Source organism: Littorina saxatilis, linkage group LG12 (genome assembly GCF_037325665.1).
Source record: "Littorina saxatilis isolate snail1 linkage group LG12, US_GU_Lsax_2.0, whole genome shotgun sequence".
Taxonomy (NCBI): domain Eukaryota; kingdom Metazoa; phylum Mollusca; class Gastropoda; order Littorinimorpha; family Littorinidae; genus Littorina; species Littorina saxatilis.
The window spans coordinates 5207679-5226582 of NC_090256.1; the positions used below are offsets into that span (position 1 = coordinate 5207679).

At 41.6% G+C, this 18904-nt stretch overlaps 1 protein-coding gene across 1 annotated transcript in view; it reads left to right on the forward strand.

Annotated features, from left to right (window-relative positions):
* Positions 1-158: 158 nt before the first annotated feature.
* LOC138981119 (HAUS augmin-like complex subunit 8) overlaps positions 159-18904 on the forward strand; it is a 26328-nt gene continuing 7582 nt past the window's right edge. The window contains exons 1-13 of the mRNA XM_070353958.1: positions 159-296; positions 3778-3851; positions 4532-4607; positions 5214-5325; positions 6260-6429; positions 6836-6948; positions 7462-7738; positions 8359-8417; positions 9393-9475; positions 10962-11217; positions 11616-11668; positions 12065-12184; positions 17702-17821. Of these exons, the coding sequence (XP_070210059.1) occupies positions 235-296; positions 3778-3851; positions 4532-4607; positions 5214-5325; positions 6260-6429; positions 6836-6948; positions 7462-7738; positions 8359-8417; positions 9393-9475; positions 10962-11217; positions 11616-11668; positions 12065-12184; positions 17702-17821 (1575 nt within the window). The 5' untranslated portion in view covers positions 159-234. The remainder of the gene's footprint in view (positions 297-3777; positions 3852-4531; positions 4608-5213; positions 5326-6259; positions 6430-6835; positions 6949-7461; positions 7739-8358; positions 8418-9392; positions 9476-10961; positions 11218-11615; positions 11669-12064; positions 12185-17701; positions 17822-18904) is intronic.

Consider the following 18904-nt stretch of genomic DNA (forward strand, 5'->3'; position numbering starts at 1 on the left):
TGTAATTTCAATATTTGGTTTCTAATAAAATTTTACATTAAAATATTTTGTTTAAAATAGGTAGGTGCTACTAAATATTCTGTTTTTGCTTATTTTATGGTGTGATTTTATACTGCGTTTTGTTGAAGTTTATCTTTTTTGCATTCGGTCGACCAAATCCCACATCTGGCGAGAAATAATCGTGGTTTGTTATTCTGGGTTAGGCGAGACTATTGCATACGCGCGATCTTCGAGATGGCGACGAAACGATTGCTTTACAAACCTGTGCAAACGAATGTGGGGAAGAAGAGTAACAGGTATGTCATAACTGAATTTTATGCATTTGATTTGGGATGTTTGTTACCTTGAGTAGTCACGTTTGTTCAGTGTGCTTCGATTTGTTCACGAATTAACGAAATTGAAAGCTGATTCAGGATATTGACTTTCGCTGTCTCTGCTGTGTACCAAAGAAACTGTACAGTGTTTGTGTGTACGTAGAGCAGAAGGGGTCTATGACGACCAGAAGTGGGGGCATTTCTTCTTCTTCTTCTTCTTTCTTCTTTAGACTGCCGCCTTCATCAAGGTGAAGATTCTGCAGACATTTATTAACTGTGCCTAAGCAATTTTGCCAGGAAAGACCCTTTTGTCAATCGTGGGATCTTTAACGTGCACACCCAATGTAGTGTACACGGGGGGAGGGTTCGGACACCGAAGAGGGTCTGCACACAAAGTTGACTCTGAAATAAATTTCCGCCGAACCTGGGATCGAACTCACGCTGACAGCGGCCAACTGAATACAAATCCAGCGCGCTACCAACTGAGCTATATCCCCGCCCGTGCACTTCCTAAAGGCCTTTTTCCTGTAAATGGGGAATGCACCCGGGTGCATTTCCTGGTGGTTTTCTGGGATCTCGTTGGAGATCTTCTTCTTCTTAGTGATAGGTAGCCAACATCAGCATGGTGATGAATCTGCTGCGCTTGGGTGATGGTGGTTCCGGTCTATTGCTTGGTCAGGGGGGGGGGGGGGGTAGGGGGGAGGGGGAGATGACATGACACTTCAAAAAGAAAGTTTCTACCAGAAGTTTGATGATCCAGGAACATTACAATGCACACATTCAATCCAAACAAACTGAAACTGTGCAAAAGATGGCGCATTTACGTCAGTCTCGATGAATGGACCCTTATAACAACATGCGGCAGCGTTCGGATTCAAGTAGTACCGGTGCGTTTTTCACCAGCGCTCAGATTTCCCCTGTGGCCGTGTTGATCTTTTATTTAACTCCACACTGAAAAGCCCCCTCCCTTCCATTGTACGGATGATAGAGCTTAGCTAGCTAGGTACTTGAAAAATTGTCTGTTTCTGGTCACCCGACCGACCCTAAATTTCGGCGCCGACCCTAAACTTTTTTTTTCCAAACTCAAAAAAAAAATTTTTTTTTTGGTGGTAAAGGACAGGGTGAGAAAATGAACAACAAAAACGTGTGAAAACAAAAGTCCGCTGGCGATTATGTGTTGAGTGTCTTGTCTCTATGTACAGTGAATCCAGTCTCTTTGCGCGATTTTTAAAGTTAGTTTTATTGGTCTACATTTGGGGTAAAAAAAAATAAAAAAAAAATCCCGACCTACCGACCTTATTTTTTTTAGCCATGTTACCAGAAACAGACAATTTTTTTTTTTTGGCCTTAACATTCATATGATCAAATTTGTTCAATCACCAGTATCTCACAAAATGGACTTTCCTATTTTTCACACATCAGTCAGCTTGCCTACTAGCTCAGTCGGTAGTAAAATGAGCTAGAGACCATGACGTCGTCGGTTCGAGTCTTACTATGGTCGGTCCAATTTTATATTTTCTGTAAAAAAATAATCTGTTAAACTTTCCCCCCCTCTTAACATTCCTTTGTTCTATTCTTATTCCAAAGCATTTCGGTGATCGAACTGAGATCACAACAACAAAGCAGCTTACGAGTCACTCGGGGATTTGGCATTGGCCATTGCTCGGATCACTGAATTCGTCTGCGAACCAAGCAACGCGTGTCATTGGTCCTGAGGCTAGACTAAAGCACCATTTGCTGCATTAGTTAAAACAAAATGCAGTAAATAAATACTTGACATAAAAAACACCATGTTTTAACTTTTATTTATGGCAAAAGATAAATGTACTTTGCATCGAGATACTTCGATTAAATCTCGCTGACACCTGCGAGCGAACCGCATCTCTCGCTGCTGTCCGTCGCTCTTCAGTCTCTGTGTGCTGTTGCCAAACTACACGTCTTTCTGAATCCAACACTGATCATTATCAATCTTTATCCACAGTTCTTTGAATTGAACAGCTATTAGAAACACAAAAACAAAATAATGATTTACAGTGTGAGCAGCCATGCATGTGAGTGCCGGTTCCTGAGCCTGGGTCAGTGGGTGCTCGCGAGCACCGACTCGCCGGACCTCCAGCCACGGCCTTTTTTTAATTTAAACTTGGAAATTTACTTCATCCTGAGTAAAATTCTTCCGGTCTCATTCAAGCGATGTAACCACTTGGTGCACGGTTTTTAAAGAATCAAATTTTGGGGTGAAATGATTCAAATAGATCTATCAAATTTTTCCACCAATTTCCTTCACTTGCAAGAAACTGCCATGCCTTTCTCCCTCAAATGAGTGTACTTCTTTAGTTTGACCAAAAAAACACATTTCAGTCTCAGGTATACATCAATTGATCAGAACGCTGAACGCAGGGGAAATCTGAACGCACTACACCGGCTGTCAACATTGTGTAACAAGTTTCAGTTACACCAGTGATGGGGCACTCGGCCAGCAAGCCATGTAATTGCTGTTCTGTCAGCTGTTAAACACATGTTCTACCTCCTGCCGGGTTGTCAAGTAGTATATGATAATATATGCCTGCATCCTTTGATCAATGCAGCGTATCAGTCTTATCAGTCAAAGTGAAACTGTACTCGGCCGTTTACGGCAGTCTCGCATGCAGCGTAAGATAGAGTGTGCTCTGTTTTCCTGGATGAACTTCACCCAGGTGCATTCCACGTGTACAGGAAGTGTACCCACTTTCATGGGTGTAGGGTAACTTGTTTAGCTAGCTGCCTGGGCGGCCAGTAAGTCAGCAATTTTAACTGGCCCTCAAAAATCTCAACCGGCCCCCAACTAGTCCAGATTTTTCCACCTCGGCGGCTCATACCCACATACGTTTTGCAACACACACAATAAACAATTATTAAGAATAAAATAAGCCTTGAAGAAACAAGAAATTGAAACAACAGTCGCACCTATAGTCACACAATAAATTTGATCCCGACTGGGGCGGCGGGTGTTGAGGTACAGCCCTGCACTTTTGATCAACTTAGACACCTTCTGCACCCCCCGCGGGTTAGGGGGAAGAATTTACCCGATGCTCCCCAGCATGTCGTAAGAGGCGACTAACAGATTCTGTTTCTCCTTTTACCCTTGTTAAGTGTTTCTTGTATAGAATATACAATTTTTGTACAGATTTTAGTCAAGCAGAATGTAAGAAATGTTAAGTCCTTTGTACTGGAAACTTGCATTCTCCCAGTAAGGTAATATAATATTTATTGTACTACATTGCAAGCCCCTGGAGCAAATTTTTGATTAGTGCTTTTGTGAACAAGAAACAATTGACAAGTGGCTCTATCCCCTCTCCCCCCTTTCCCCGTCGCGATATAACCTTCGTGGTTGAAAACGACGTTAAAGTAAAGACCCCTTCTGCGCGATTGCTTTTGGGGCAGATACTCCCATCATCTCATGATTTCTTTTTGTCTCTTTTCGCAGGCGTCCACTGGCACAAGGTCGCTTAGTAACAACTCAGTCTCAGCCTGTCCCATCTGGTCCACGGTTGCAACAGGGTAATCTTTTTTTAACATGTGTAGTTGTTAAAATTCTTTTATTTTCGTGTAAAAGCACACTTTTAAGCAAAAAAAGTTGATTCTGCGATCAGTCTGCTACTGAATCCACAGATTGGTGTATTTATAAATATGTAGATCTATGTTATTTTTACTTCAAAAGTTTGTTATAGTTCTTATTTTTATGCTCAAGCTACACCAGAGCCTTTACTGTTTATCAAGTACAGGTAGAAAATGTATAGGGCAACAGTCTTCAAGCAAAATGTGATAGTCTGATAACAATAGCAACACTACCAGTCTTTATGTTAGGCCTAAAAAACAAATAGGTGTGGTTACGGTAACCCGACCTACCCTATTTTTAGGGGCCGACCCTATAACTTTTTATTACATTTGTCAAAAAACAAAAACAAAAAAACGAGTGCAGAAAACGCAATGAAAGCGAAAGCGCCCGAGTCGCACACTTATTTTCCTGTCAAGTAGGTTTAATTTGAACACATTAGAAAAAAAAGTTTAAAAAAAAAAGTGATTGCCTACCTTCCTACCCTATTTTTTTTGGCTATGTTACCGTAACCACACCTATTTTTTTTTTTTTTTGCCTTATGAAGAGTATTTGATGAAGTTGGTCTGAACCTAAACCTTTTGTCAATGCCATGTACTGATGTGGAGTCATCATTTTCTCACAGGTGAAGTAAATGAGAGCCAGACAACATTTGCGTCTTCCTTCACTGGCAGAGATGACCCAAATGCAACACCACGCAGGTGAGAAAATATTAAATTTGTAGATCTTTTTTGCTTTTTAAGTAATAATGTTTCCATGTTCACTTTGCTTAAATCATGGGATCAAAATTTCAGTAATACTTATAACCATAAGAATGATTTTTTACCCTCCAAAAAACAAAACAAACAACGGAGCTCTATTTGCAGACTACAGAAGGGAAGCTCCTATTCTCTGACATCTGGGGGACACAACATGTATGAGTTCTGTCCAAGTAAAAGCTGCATGGGCATGGTTATATACTAAACAAAATCAAACTAAGAAAAAAAAAATAGCAACCTAAGTACCCTCATTTTTGGGTCCTTCACTCCTTTTCATTGGAAACAAACAATTATTTTGTTGGCCTAATAACTGTGCAGTTGTCTTTTATTGATAACCTTCCAACACCAAAACAATTAGGTCTTAATAGAAGGGAGTCTTACAGTTACATCTTGTGTAAATTAAGAGCTCTTGTGAGGAGAAAATCTATCCCCACAAAAGATGTTCCAGGTGTGAAAGGAAAGACGGTGCAAAAATGGAGGGCCTTAAAAGTAAAACGGAGGTTTTGAGGTAATGTGGCTGACCCAACTGGATGGTGAATGCAATTGCAGGGCAGTGCCACGCGCAACACATCATTCTTCTCCCCTGCCAAGTCCCCCGGCACCCACCTTGGACCTCTCGGACAACGAGGAAGGCACAGGCCCAGCACGAGCCACACCAAAGGTAACTCTGACCTGGATCATTATTCTGATCATGCTTTCTGGGTGGTTTTGCTGGTTTTCAAGTCATTCAGCATGTCTGACTCTGAGAGCAAAACTTTCGAGTCAAAACTACTTAGTATTAGTAACAATGGTTAAGGCAGGCGTTCCTGATTTCAAAAGTTATAAACTTTCATCCCTGCTTTAAATGTAAATTCAACAAGGCCTAGGCTGAATGGTTTGTTGCTCCTCATCTTGTTGGCTTGCGGGACACCGAATCTACAGTGAAAAATTGCTGCATTGTACTTCCTTGTCAGATTTGTTCTGTCTGTTTTCCCATTTCCTTCCAAAATTAATTTGATTTGTTAGGCCAAAAAAAAAAAAGGTCTGTTTACGGTAACATAGGCCCAAAAAATAGGGTCGGTAGGTCGGGATTTTTTTTTTTTCAAAAAAACCATATTTTTACGTTATTTTGCCAAAAAAACAAAAGATTTTTTTTTCTTTTTTTTTCCCCCCCAAATGCCAAAAAAAAATCCAGGGTCGCGCGAAAAAAATAGGGTCGGTCGGGTTACCGTAAACAGACCCTTTTTTTTTTTTGGCCTTATGCTTGCTTTGCTGGGGTAACATTCTGCTTTACTAGTTCCTGACACAAAATACTGTGGTTTCTCTGATGTTAACCCTCTCTGAGAGAACACCTCTCAATAAGTGACGCTGTTGTACATTGATTGGTCTATTAACGTGACCATAATATGCCTGTAGTGAAAGGACACCTACAGTGTGGGGACAACTTGGTGAGCCCCGGTTACCACTGTAATATTAACAGCAATAAGAATTGAACAGGGAGAGGCAGAGAACTTGAGGTGAGACGTGTTTCAATTGCACAATAAAGTAAAGAGAGGAGAGAAGTATTTTGGTTATTTGTATTGGTGTTTTTAAAGGTTGCTGGTACACCATTTCAGTCCACCGGTGTACAAGTTCCGGCTCATCAACATTCACAGGTCATTGTACTTGATGCGTCTGCGCTCGCTTCCTCGCCAGATCGGACTGACGTAAACTGTGTCGTAGGCTATGAGAAGTCACCTGCCAGGGTCATCTGTCACAATCAGTCGCACAGCTCCAAAATGTCTAGGTGGGTATGGTTGAACCCCTTTTATGACCTCCACAAATGTGAGAAAATCAGGTCTGAAACAGGAGGAAGTCCTAACCCTTTGCATGGTTTTTGTTCCTGTTTATTCATTTTGTAACTTGTAAGATGTAACTTGTAAGATGTAACTTGTAAGATGTAACTTGTAAGATGTAACTTGTAAGATGTAACTTGTAAGATGATGTGTTGTCAACAACATGTTAATAAGAAAGAGAAGAAGAAAGAAGAAAATGATGCTCCCCCAGAAGAAAAAAAAATGTATACAGGTAAGTAAAAGATTTTATAATGTTTTTCTATCATAACGGCAGGCTGAATTTTCTCTAATACTCCACTTGATTATCATGAAGAACATTGCAGTGGAGCAAGTGAAATGTGTCAGCTTATGTTTTAGAGTGGCAGCAGAGGAGGGTATATGGCAAGTACCGGTCAGCCAAGTACACAGGGTCAATGCTGCGTCATCAGGTGGTGTGATTTCTCCTCTGTCAACCGCTGCATCCGATGCAGGTTGGTCTTTCCTCAAGCTGTCTATTTTTTCTTCTTCTTCGTTCAAGGGCTGAGTCTCCCATGAGTACTCGTGTTTTGCATGAGCAGGTTTTTATTTGTATGACCGTTCCATACGCAGATTTTGGGGGAAGCTATTTATTTAAGGTAGCTGAGTTTCGTTTTGTCAGAAAAATGCGTTTTACTCTATTTAAAATAAATTCAGGTTGACAGACAGTGGGACATTTAGCACTCCATACTCTTGACAAAAGAAGGAGGCGCTATTAAAAAAAAGACTATTGATCGACCTTACTATTTCCAATCCTATTACCCTTATACAAGGGGGGCTTTCATTTCACAGCTGTTGCTTTTTTTCTGTAAATTAGAGTTCGTAAAAGACTTTTTTCTGAGGCAGTACATAAAATGCAGTGATTGTGTCACTAAAATACCTCATCGATCAGAATTTCCGACAAGGGATTTTGTCAAGTGCACAGTCAGTGGCAACAAGACCTCAATACACTTGTGTTGTGTTTGCAGGTGCTAGAGGGAGAGAAGAAGAGGCAGATGGAACATACATTGGCTTTGACATAGACACCATGGTCTTTGGGTCAATGAGTCATAAGGCCGGCTCTGCCAGATTGCCGCAGCCCAACTTTGATGAATCAGGGGAGTCTGAGAAAGTAGCTTTTGGAGGCAGAGCTAGAGCGGTCACGAGGAAAAAGCGCTCAGGAACGGCAGCATCAGCAACCCCTGAGTTCACAAGCGACAGCGATGCATGCTCATTGTTTGAGTATGTGCCTCAGAACAAAAGCAGGTATGTGGACAAAATGCAGATACCGTGGAGCCCGTTTTCAAGACTGCCAATAAACTGAGAAAGTCAGGTTAAAGAAGGGAGTAAGTCTTAAAATGGGTGTAACTTTACAGATCTTTGAAATAGAGAATCTGAGAGAAGGGGTCTTGAAGTGGGGTCGTCTTCAATCAAGGGGTCTTAAAGGGGGGTTCCACTGCAGCTTTCCTAAGAAGATCATTCTTAATATTATTCTCGGTTAGTTCAGAATGTGAGTGCTTCATGATGTGGTCGTCGGTTATGGTGATAATGAAATTCAGAAACAAGATTACTTGTTCTGTTGTAGGAAATGATAATCTATACAAACTTACTGCTATATCCTCAGCTTTATGGCACCTGATAACTGCATGTTGGCAATGGTTTTTTCCGTGCAATCTAAAAGCGCACCTTTGCATTTCTATCTTGCTTCTCATAACTGGACTTTGTGGGTCTGTTGGTTTTTTTGTTTTGTTTTTTGTAGTGGAAGTCAACCACCCCAAAAGTTCCTCAGTGGATGAGAGTCTGTCTTCCACCTCATTCCTGTTTTGATGTTTCTGAAGAATTTCACATCACTGAGTTACCTTTTGTATGATGCTATTTATTTGCAGGCCCCAAAAATCAAGCAGTGCTCACAGGAAACCCCCAGGGTCCGAGAGGAAGAAGAAGGGTAGGTGTTATCTGGATACAGAATGGGTGGCCGAGTGGTAAAGTGCACTTGCCTCAGAAGCGAGAGGTTGTGAGTTCGACCCTGGGTCGGCGCGTAAGCAATTTTCTTCCCCCTTTCCTAGCCCAGGTGGTGGGTTCAAGTGCTAGTCTTTCGGATGAGACGAAAATCCGAGGTCCCTTCATGTACACTACATTGGGGTGTGCACGTTAAAGATCCCACGATTAACAAAAGGGTCTTTCCTGGCAAAAATGTATAGGCATAGATAAAAAAAAATGTCCACCAAATACCCGTGTGACTTGGAATAATAGGCCGTGAAAAGTAAATATTCGCCGTAATGGCTTGAGATTTACTGGCCAATGTGAATGCGCGATATATTGTGTAAAAAATTCCATCTCACACGGCAGAAATTAATATGTAAAGCGCTTAGAGAACGTCAAGCGCTATATAAATCTCCCATATAAAATAAATAGATAAATACACATTTGACATCTGTGTTGTTTGAATGGAAATAACTACAGGTGATCCTGTCTGTAACAACCACCCAAGGGGACTAACTCCAAATGCTTCATAAAGACAGGTGATCCTGTCTGTAACAACCACCCAAGGAGACTAACTCCAAATGCTTCACAAAGACAGGTGATCGTTATGGACAGGTTATTTATATGGAAAAGAGTCTCATTGGTTCTTTTTTTAATTTGTTATGTTGAGTCGTAATGGGCAGGTTGTTGTTATCAAGATGTGGTTGCCACTGTTCAACTGTATCTCTCGTTTGTCAACAGAACATGAGGCATCTTTATTTGGTCCAATGACAATACATGTACTGTAAATGGATATTGTCATACTCGTTGAGATTCAGTAACGTAAACTATCTGAGGTATTTTAAGTTAGTAGATGTTGAACGCTTTCACAGGTATGTAGTACATGTACAGGTAAGGCAAGTGAATCAAATGGTAACAAGCTTATTTTCATTTGCAGGGGAGAGGACGGTTGCTTCACGCTACATGCAGAGTGCCATGTCGAAAAAATCAGCAGGCGATTTGTCCACTTTGTCTGAAAAGGTAAAGTTGATGTGTATCATTTACATGTGTTAAAATAGTGATGGTATTTGAGTGTGTACATGTGTCCAAACTCATTTTCAAATGTAGTTCTTTGTGTTTATTCCTAATTAAAAAACAACAACGCGATAACGGTTACATGGAACGATTGAAGGCCCTATTCGCATGGAACGATTGAAGGCCCTATCCGCATGGAACGATTGAATGCCCTATCCGCATGGAACGATTGAAGGCCCTATCCGCATGGAACGATTGAAGGCCCTATCCGCATGGAACGATTGAAGGCCCTATTCGCATGGAACGATTGAAGGCCCTATCCGCATGGAACGATTGAAGGCCCTATCCGCATGGAACGATTGAAGGCCTTATCCGCATGGAACGATTGAAGGCCCTATCCGCATGAAACGATTGAAGGCCCTATCCGCATGGAACGATTGAAGGCCCTATCCGCATGGAACGATTGAAGGCCCTATCCGCCTCAGATCTGGCAAGGCTTTAACACGGGATAAGACCGTCCCTCAACATGGGATAAGACCGTCCCTCAACATGGGATAAGACCGTCCCTCAACACGGGATAAGACCGCCCCTCGACACGGGATAAGACCGTCCCTCGACACGGGATAAGACCGTCCCTCGACATGGGATAAGACCGTCCCTCAACATGGGATAAGACCGTCCCTCAACACGGGATAAGACCGTCCCTCAACATGGGATAAGACCGTCCCTCAACATGGGATAAGACCGTCCCTCAACATGGGATAAGACCGTCCCTCAACACGGGATAAGACCGTCCCTCAACATGGGATAAGACCGTCCCTCAACATGGGATAAGACCGTCCCTCCGCTTGGTCACATAACAACAATCAACACCCTGACTGCTTGCTGTGCTCAGTTGGATTATTTTTTTATGAACTAATTTCCGAAAAAGGTACCATGTACCAGTGCTTTTTACAAAATGAATTCTCAAAACAAAACAGTGTGCCACTGTGCACAGAGAGAAGCTAGGTTGTTGATTGTTGGTATGTGGCCAAGTGTAGGGATGGGCTTATCCTAATCATGCAAAAGCCTGACCAGATCTGAGACGGTGAGGCGGAAAAAGCCTTTACTCATTGACAAAAGGAGCCATTCACCAGTATGTCATTGACAAAAGGAGCCATTCACCAGTATGTCATTGACAAAAGGAGCCATTCACCAGTATGTCATTGACAAAAGGAGCCATTCACCAGTATGTCGACCTAGTGGTCTTTGGAGTGGGCAGGCAAATGGATAATAAAGAAAGAATGTATCAAGTAAACGTGAATAACAATGATCTTTAATAACCTTTCTTGTTATTTTTATTCTTGGCTTTGGAACGTCAGCAAACTATTTGTTTCAGGTTTTGTTTGGTGTTTATTTCTGTTAAGCTTTTTTGCTCCAAGCTTGTTCGAGCTAATGTGCCTTGAAAGTTTGTGCTGGGAGTCAAACATGCGTTTATTATCATCTCCCACAGAGCCAGGGAGCTAAGAAAAGTCTGAACCTTGGCTCCTCTGTCAACAAGAGTGGCTCAGCGCGTGGATCCAGTGCCAAGAAAACAAACGGTCGGTCTCACCCCATCCGTCAGAATACCAGTAGTGCCAGTCCCAGTAGAAGGAAGGCAAGGGCCCCTCAGGGAAAAACATCCACACCCACACACGATGAAGCTCCCGTCATGGCCTCCTGTGATGCCTCTGCCATCAATCCAGAACTGTCCATGCTGTCTGTCATTGGTAAGCGGTTGGGGGTTTTCACAAAGCACTACCTGTGCTCTCTTTTCACAAAGCACTACCTGTGCTCTCTTTTCACAAAGCACTACCTGTGCTCTCTTTTCACAAAGCACTACCTGTGCTCTCTTTTCACAAAGCACTACCTGTGCTCTCTTTTCACAAAGCACTACCTGTGCTCTCTTTTCCACCCTGTATTGGCTCTTGTTTGAAGTGGCTAATACTGTTATGACTAATTTTGCTGTGGAATAAGTTACCACAAACCAGCACAGGTGTGTGTGTGCATGTTTACTTGGATTTTTACTCTTTTTACTCTATTCTACCTGTTTTTTAAGCTGCAGCAGTTACTTTTGTGAGCTTACAGATTACCAAAAGACTGTTCATTATTTTGATTTTTTGGTCAGATGCCAGCCACGTGAGGTTTGCAGGCAGATCACCCCATAAACAGACGAAGAAGGTGAGAGTCTGATGAAAGCTTTTGCTATTGCAATGAGAAATGGACCTGATGAGATTTGTAGGATGTGTATGTTTCCCTTTCTTCAGAATACTTCTTGTGAAATATCTTCGAAAATATTGCTGAAGAAACAAAATACTTGCCTCTTGTGTGGTTATGAGCAGGCACAAAATAACTTGTATTTGTACTTCGTCAAGTTTGGAGAAGCCACTGTTTTATTGATTTTATTGTCTGATCTTTCTTTGCTTATCTCTCTCTCTCTCTCTCTCTGCCATTCTCATTGTGTGTTGTAAGTGCTTAAAAATCTAAAAATTGAAGTGAATGTATCTTTTTCCTCTTTGTCCTCGAGCATGAGAAAATGACTTGAATGAATGTAACTCTAAACTCTTACCCTGACAGAAAATAGAACCACGCTTGCGGAAGCAGCGCCTAGACTTGGCATATGCCCGCTACCTGCAGTGGTATTTCCTTGACACCAAGGCCACAAAGGTGCTGCAGGAACAGGAGAAAGATGCCATGGTGAGTTGTTGAGTGTTCCTGCTCTAAACATCCACGGTGCAGTGGATCCACTCTCCAAAAATCTGAGATAAATCAGGTCTTAAAAATGTAGGGAGTCCTAACAATGGGGGTACATTTACAGAGGTTGTGAATAGGAAGTCCTTGAAAGGACGCTTTTACAAGGAAGGAAGTCCTTGAAAGGACGCTTTTACAAGGGAGGAAGTCTTAAATTAGTGTGTCTTAAAAAAAAAAAAGGGGGGGGGGGGGGGGGGGCACTGTATAGAGAAAGTGTCTGTCGTCCATATGGGAAGATTAGGCCTTAAAAAAAAATAGGTGTGGTTACAGTAACCCGACCTACCCTATTTTTAGGGGCCGATCCTATAACTTTTTATTACATTTGTCAAACAAAACACACAACAACAAAAAAAATAAACGAGTGCAAAAAACGCAATGAAAGCGAAAGCGCCCGTGTCGCACACTTATTTCCCTGTCAAGTAGGTTTAATTTGTACACATTAGAAAAAAAAGTGATTGCCTACCTACCTACCCTATTTTTTTTGGCTATGTTACCGTAACCACACCTATTTTTATATTTAGTCAAGTTTTGACTAAATATTTTAACATCGAGGGGGAATCGAAACGAGGGTCGTGGTGTATGTGCGTGTGTGCGTGCGTGTGTGTGTGCGTGTGTGTGTGTGTGTGTGTGTAGAGCGATTCAGACTAAACTACTGGACCGATCTTTATGAAATTTGACATGAGAGTTCCTGGGTATGAAATCCCCAAACGTTTTTTTCATTTTTTTGATAAATGTCTTTGATGACGTCATATCCGGCTTTTCGTGAAAGTTGAGGCGGCACTGTCACGCCCTCATTTTTCAACCAAATTGGTTGAAATTTTGGTCAAGTACTCTTCGACGAAGCCCGGGGTTCGGTATTGCATTTCAGCTTGGTGGCTTAAAAATTAATTAATGACTTTGGTCATTAAAAATCTGAAAATTGTAAAAAAAAATAAAAATTTATAAAACGATCCAAATTTACGTTTATCTTATTCTCCATCATTTGCTGATTCCAAAAACATATAAATATGTTATATTCGGATTAAAAACAAGCTCTGAAAATTAAATATATAAAAATTATTATCAAAATTTGTTTTTCGAAATCAATTTAAAAACACTTTCATCTTATTCCTTGTCGGTTCCTGATTCCAAAAATATATAAGCTACTCACAACAAGTTAAGGATCACTTGCACACAAATTCATAACTTTCCAAATAAGAAAGCCAATGCGTTGGTATTTGGCAAACGTTTAATTCAATGCTTTAGTGATAACGATACAACATTTCCTTCAATTTCAAGCAATCGTTTGGTCTGTACATTTTATCAAAGTGTCTACGTATCGAAATTTAATTTCACAAAGTCGTTGAAATCACAAGACATGGCATTCGGATGCTCCCAAAAGTTCAGTAATGCGTGTAACCGCCCTGGCTGTTCTGGCACTCGACGCAGCGAGTCCTCATAGAGTTGACCAGGGTGGTGAAGATCCTCTGTGGAAGCGCCTGCCACTCAGTCTGCAGCATCTGGTAGAGGTGCTGGACATCCCTGGGAGGGGGGTGGTTGCTCTTCACTTTGCGATCCAACTCATCCCAGAGGTTCTTAATCGGGTTGAGATCGGGACTGCATGCTGGCCACTCCATTCTGTTGACTCCAGACTGCTGCAGGAAGTTGTGGACCACCCTCACCCTGTGGGGGCGAGCGTTGTCATCCTGGTAAACAGCCTGCGGTCCCATCTGCTGCAGTGTAGGCCCAGCCAGCGGTCGAAGGATCTCATCCCGGTATCGGAGGCCAGTCAGGTTACCCTGTACCTGAAACAAGGGTGTTCTGTGGTGAAGGCTGAAGGCCCCCCAGACCATTACAGAACCTCCACCAAAGTCCACCTTTTCTTGGACAGTGGCGTCAATGTAGCGTTCCCCTTGTCGCCTCCAGACCCTCAGTCGGTCGTCGTTGTGGTTCAGGGTGAAGCGTGATTCATCACTGAACAGGACCTGGGACCATTGCTGACGTGTCCACCTCACGTGACGTCTGCAGAAGGCGCGGCGTGCTGCCTTATGGGCTGGAGTTAAGCGTGGCCGTACAGCTGGGCGACGAGAACGGAGGTTAAACCCATGAAGGCGATTCCGTATGGTCTGCTGGCTGATGTTGGTGTTAGTAGCCACCCTCAGCTGCCTTCGAATAATGCTGGAAGAGGCTGTTCTTGTTTGCAAGGCTAGTCGTTCAATGAGACGATCTTCACGTGGAGTTGTCTTCTTTGGTCGCCCAGGTCTGCGTCTTTCCTGGACCCTCCCAGTGGCTGTGAAACGTTGAATCAGTCTGACAATGACCGAGATGGACACGTGAAGTCGCCTGGCCACTTCTCGCTTGGGGACACCATCTTGGAACCATGCAACAGCTCGTCCCCTGTCAAACTCGTTCAATTTTCGTCGTGGAGGCATTGTCAGATAATGCCTAATACTGGCGGTATGTCTTCTCAAAACGCCAAGCAAGTGACAGCATCTCACACATAAACAGCAGTGCTTGCACCTGCATAATGGTTTTTCCATGTGGCTTGTGCAATGTGTTCGGGCTGAACGGTCCAAAACAAGTTCCTTTTTCGCAAGTTTCCGCTTTTTCTTTTGCTACCAAGCTCAGTAGTAGAGAATCCCGTGCAATTTTCCCACTAACACAACATCGCCCACTTACAGCTGAACAAGAATTCATAACAATTTGGTTTGACTGAGAAAGAAATAACAGTAGCGAATTGATTTTATTGAGCACCTGTTTTCTCATAGTGATCCTTAACTTTTTGTGAGTAGTGTAGATATGATATGTTTGGATTAAAAACACGCTCAGAAAGTTAAAACGAAGAGAGGTACAGAAAAGCGTGCTATCCTTCTCAGCGCAACGAATACCCCGCTCCTCTTGTCAATTCCACGTGCACTGCCTTTGCCACGGGCGGTGGAGTGACGATGCTACGAGTATACGGTCTTGCTGCGTTCAGTTTCATTCTGTGAGTTCGACAGCTACTTGACTAAATATTGTGTTTTCGCCTTACGCGACTTGTTTTTTTTTGCCTTACATGTACAACCATTTTTAATCACCCTGCCATATATGTAACCATACTCTGTCTTGGGATTTTATAATGAAGTATTCCGGAAAAGGTTTTATTTGGCTGCTATGTGAGGAGACATTGACAAACTTGATTATCTCAAATGAGAGATTCATGAACCACCAAAGTACAGAACCACATAGGATTACTGCTGATCATACACGATTGGTCATAACTTGGTTTAGATCTTGTGGTTTCTTTTCAATGAGAATAGTCAACTTGCATGACTTTTGAAAATTCATTGGCTCACGTAAGTGTAGCCTATGCGATCGTAACTTTGTCTGTATGTGCGTGCGTGCGTATGTGCGTGCGTGCGTGCGTGTGTATGTCTGTGGTAGAAACTCTAACATTTGAAGACGTCACATTACATTGACGTCACATTATGACGTAAGAGGGTTAGACGTCACGCGAAGGAAGTACTGAAAGTCTCGGTCATTATTATTTTGAGCGGGCCGAGACTAGTTGGCAGTCGTGTAGGCTACATGCAGACAGACAGATCTAGATCTAGTGTCTCGCTTTCTTGCACAGTTTCACCTATGCTCTTTCTCTGTGTGTGTGTGTGTGTGTGTGTGTGTGTGTGTGTGTGTGTGTGTATGTATGTGTGACGGAGTGATTGAGTTTGTGTTACTGTTTGTCGATTTCTTACGTGAGCCTTGATGGCTTCGCCTCTTGTTTTAAAAAAAGTGTTCTGTAGAAAGTCTGACATTCTGTAGGTTTCATGCAGTTTTGTAAAACTTGTTGTTCACTTTCAGTATAAAACAAATCGCGTAAGGCGAAAATACAACATTTAGTCAAGCTCAGTCGAACTCACAGAATGAAACTGAACGCATTGCATTATTTCCGCAAGACCGTACACTCGTACACCGCTCGTGGCAAAGGCAGTGAAATTAACAATCCAGAAAAGCGCGGTAGCGGTTGCGCTGAGGAGCATAGCACACTTTTCTATATCTCTATTCTTTTTAACTCTCTGAACGTGTTTTTAATCCAAACATATCATATCTATATGTTTTTAAAATCAAGAACGGACAAGGAATAAGATGAAATTGTTTTTAAATCGATTTCGGAAATCATACTTTTTATATTTTTAATTTTCAGAGCTTGTTTTTAATCCGAATATAACATATTTATATGTTTTTGGAATCAGAAAATGATGAAGAATACGATAAACGTAATTTTGGATCATTTTATAAAAAAATAGTTTTAATTACAATTTTCAGATTTTTAATGACCAAAGTCATAAATTAATTTTTAAGCCTCTAAGCTGAAATGCAATACCAAAGTCCGGCCTTCGTCGAAGATTGCATGGCCAAAATGTCAATCAATTTGATTGAAAAATGAGGGTGTGACAGTGCCGCCTCAACTTTTACAAAATGCCGGATATGACGTCATCAAAGACATTTATCGAAAAAATGAAAAAAAAACGTCTGGGGGATATCATACCCAGGAACTCTCATGAAAAATTTCATAAAGATCGGTCCAGTAGTTTACTCTGAATCGCTCTACACACACACACACACACCACGACCCTCGTCTCGATTCTTCCCTCTATGTTAAAACATTTAGTCAAAACTTGACTAAATGTAAAAAGGAGTACCGTACTTTCCGGGTCATAAGGCGCGACTTTTTTCCTCGAGTTCGACCCCTGCGTCTTGTATAATGAAGCGCCTAATCCGTGTATGAAATACGAAAAAAATCAAAGAGACCGCTTGAGTACCAGTCAAACAACTTGTGATAATGCATGTTTCAGCTACTAGGCCTTTGATCTGGCCGCACACACAGATTTCCACTCTGTTAAACTCGGTCACTGACCGGTCACTGACCCCGATGCAGGAAGTGTTTCCTCTCTCAGATATGACAGGGGAACCACCTCTCATGGCAAAAACTGGGTCATTGACCCCTGGGAAGAAGGTCGTGTCTTTTAACAAGGCCACCCAGCTATCACAATGCCTTTGATCTGGCCGCACACACAGTACAGAGCACACATATTTTCACTCAGTTAAAGTCGGTCACTGACCGGTCACTGACCCCGATGCAGGAAGTGTTTCCTCTCTCAGATATGACAGGGGAACCACCTCTCATGGCAAAAACTGGGTCATTTTGGTGCGCCCTATCGTCCCCCTGCGTCCAATGGGTGACTGGATCACAATTTTTTTTAAAAAGAAGGGGGTGCGTCTTAGATAACGAAGCGCCTTGTCACCCGGAAAGTACGGTACCCATTTCGCCCACAATAAACAAGAAAAACATGTGACTTAGAAAGATCAGATTTGCTTACTAGCAGAATGTTTTCATCACCACTATCAAGTTAGGCTGACAGTCATTATTTGCAATGGCTGTGCTGTTTTTTGGTCATGTTCTCCCAACTTCCTTTTGATATCTTGCCATTGTGATTTATTTTTCAGAGGCAGATTCATGCTCTGTGGGAAATGATGGAAGAGAAGTCGCAGGAAAAAGCAGAACTACAACAGGATGTATCCCGGCTCCGTCATCTGAATATGCTTGATAAACATTTGGAAGTGCAGGTATGATAGTGTACACACAAACTTTGTGGAATTTGTGTTCAGAAGTGATGGGCGTGCGTGTGTTGACTGTTTTATAACAGAATATTTGATTGTAGCAGAAATTCATTGTGGTAAAAAAACAAGTCGCATAAGGCGAAAATAGAACATTTAGTCAAGATTCCACACAGCAGGGAACTAACTGGGTGTACCGTGAACAGCCGTGAGCTGTCAAACTCACAGAATGAAACTGAACGCACTGCATTTTTTCACCAAGACCGTATACTTGCAGCATCGTCAGTCTACCGGTCGTGGAAAAGGCAGTGAAATTAACAAGCCAGAATAGCGCGGTAGTGGTTGCGCTGAGCAGGATAGCACGCTTTTCTGTATCTCTATTCTTTTTAACTTTCTGAGCTTGTTTTTAATCCAAACATATATCTATATATTTTTGGAATCAGGAACCGACAAGGAATAAGATAAAATTGTTTTTAGATCGATTTCAGAAATTTCATTTTAATCATAATTTTCATATTTTTAATTTTCAGGGTTTGTTTTTAATTCAAATACAACATATTTATATATTTTTGGAATCATAAAATGATGAAAAATGAGATGAAATTGTTTTCGAATTGTTTTATAAAAAAAGAATGTTAATTACAAATTTAAGATTTTTAATGACCAAACTCATTAATCACTTTTTAAGGCAATGAGCGGCACTAGAATTACCAAAATTAAACATGGAAAATACATGGAGTAACTTAGTTTTCTGGGTAGTTATTGAAGTGACTTGTATAAAGAAATGAAAAAATTGCGAAAACTAAAGGACATCGATTGCCGTCGCTATGGAAACTGGCATACTCGGCGCCATATTGGATTTCTAGGAAACGGTTTTACAGCAACACCATACATCAGAAATGCTTAATATTTGGCACAAAGATACACAAGACTTTTATCTACAATCATATAGAACGATATTTTGACAAAAAACTACAGTTGAATTTAAAATAATTTTTGAAATAAAGATTAATGAATATGCACTTTGGAAATTCACTAATCCTTATTAAAAAAATTCAACTGTAGTCTTTAGTCAAAATATCGTTCTATATG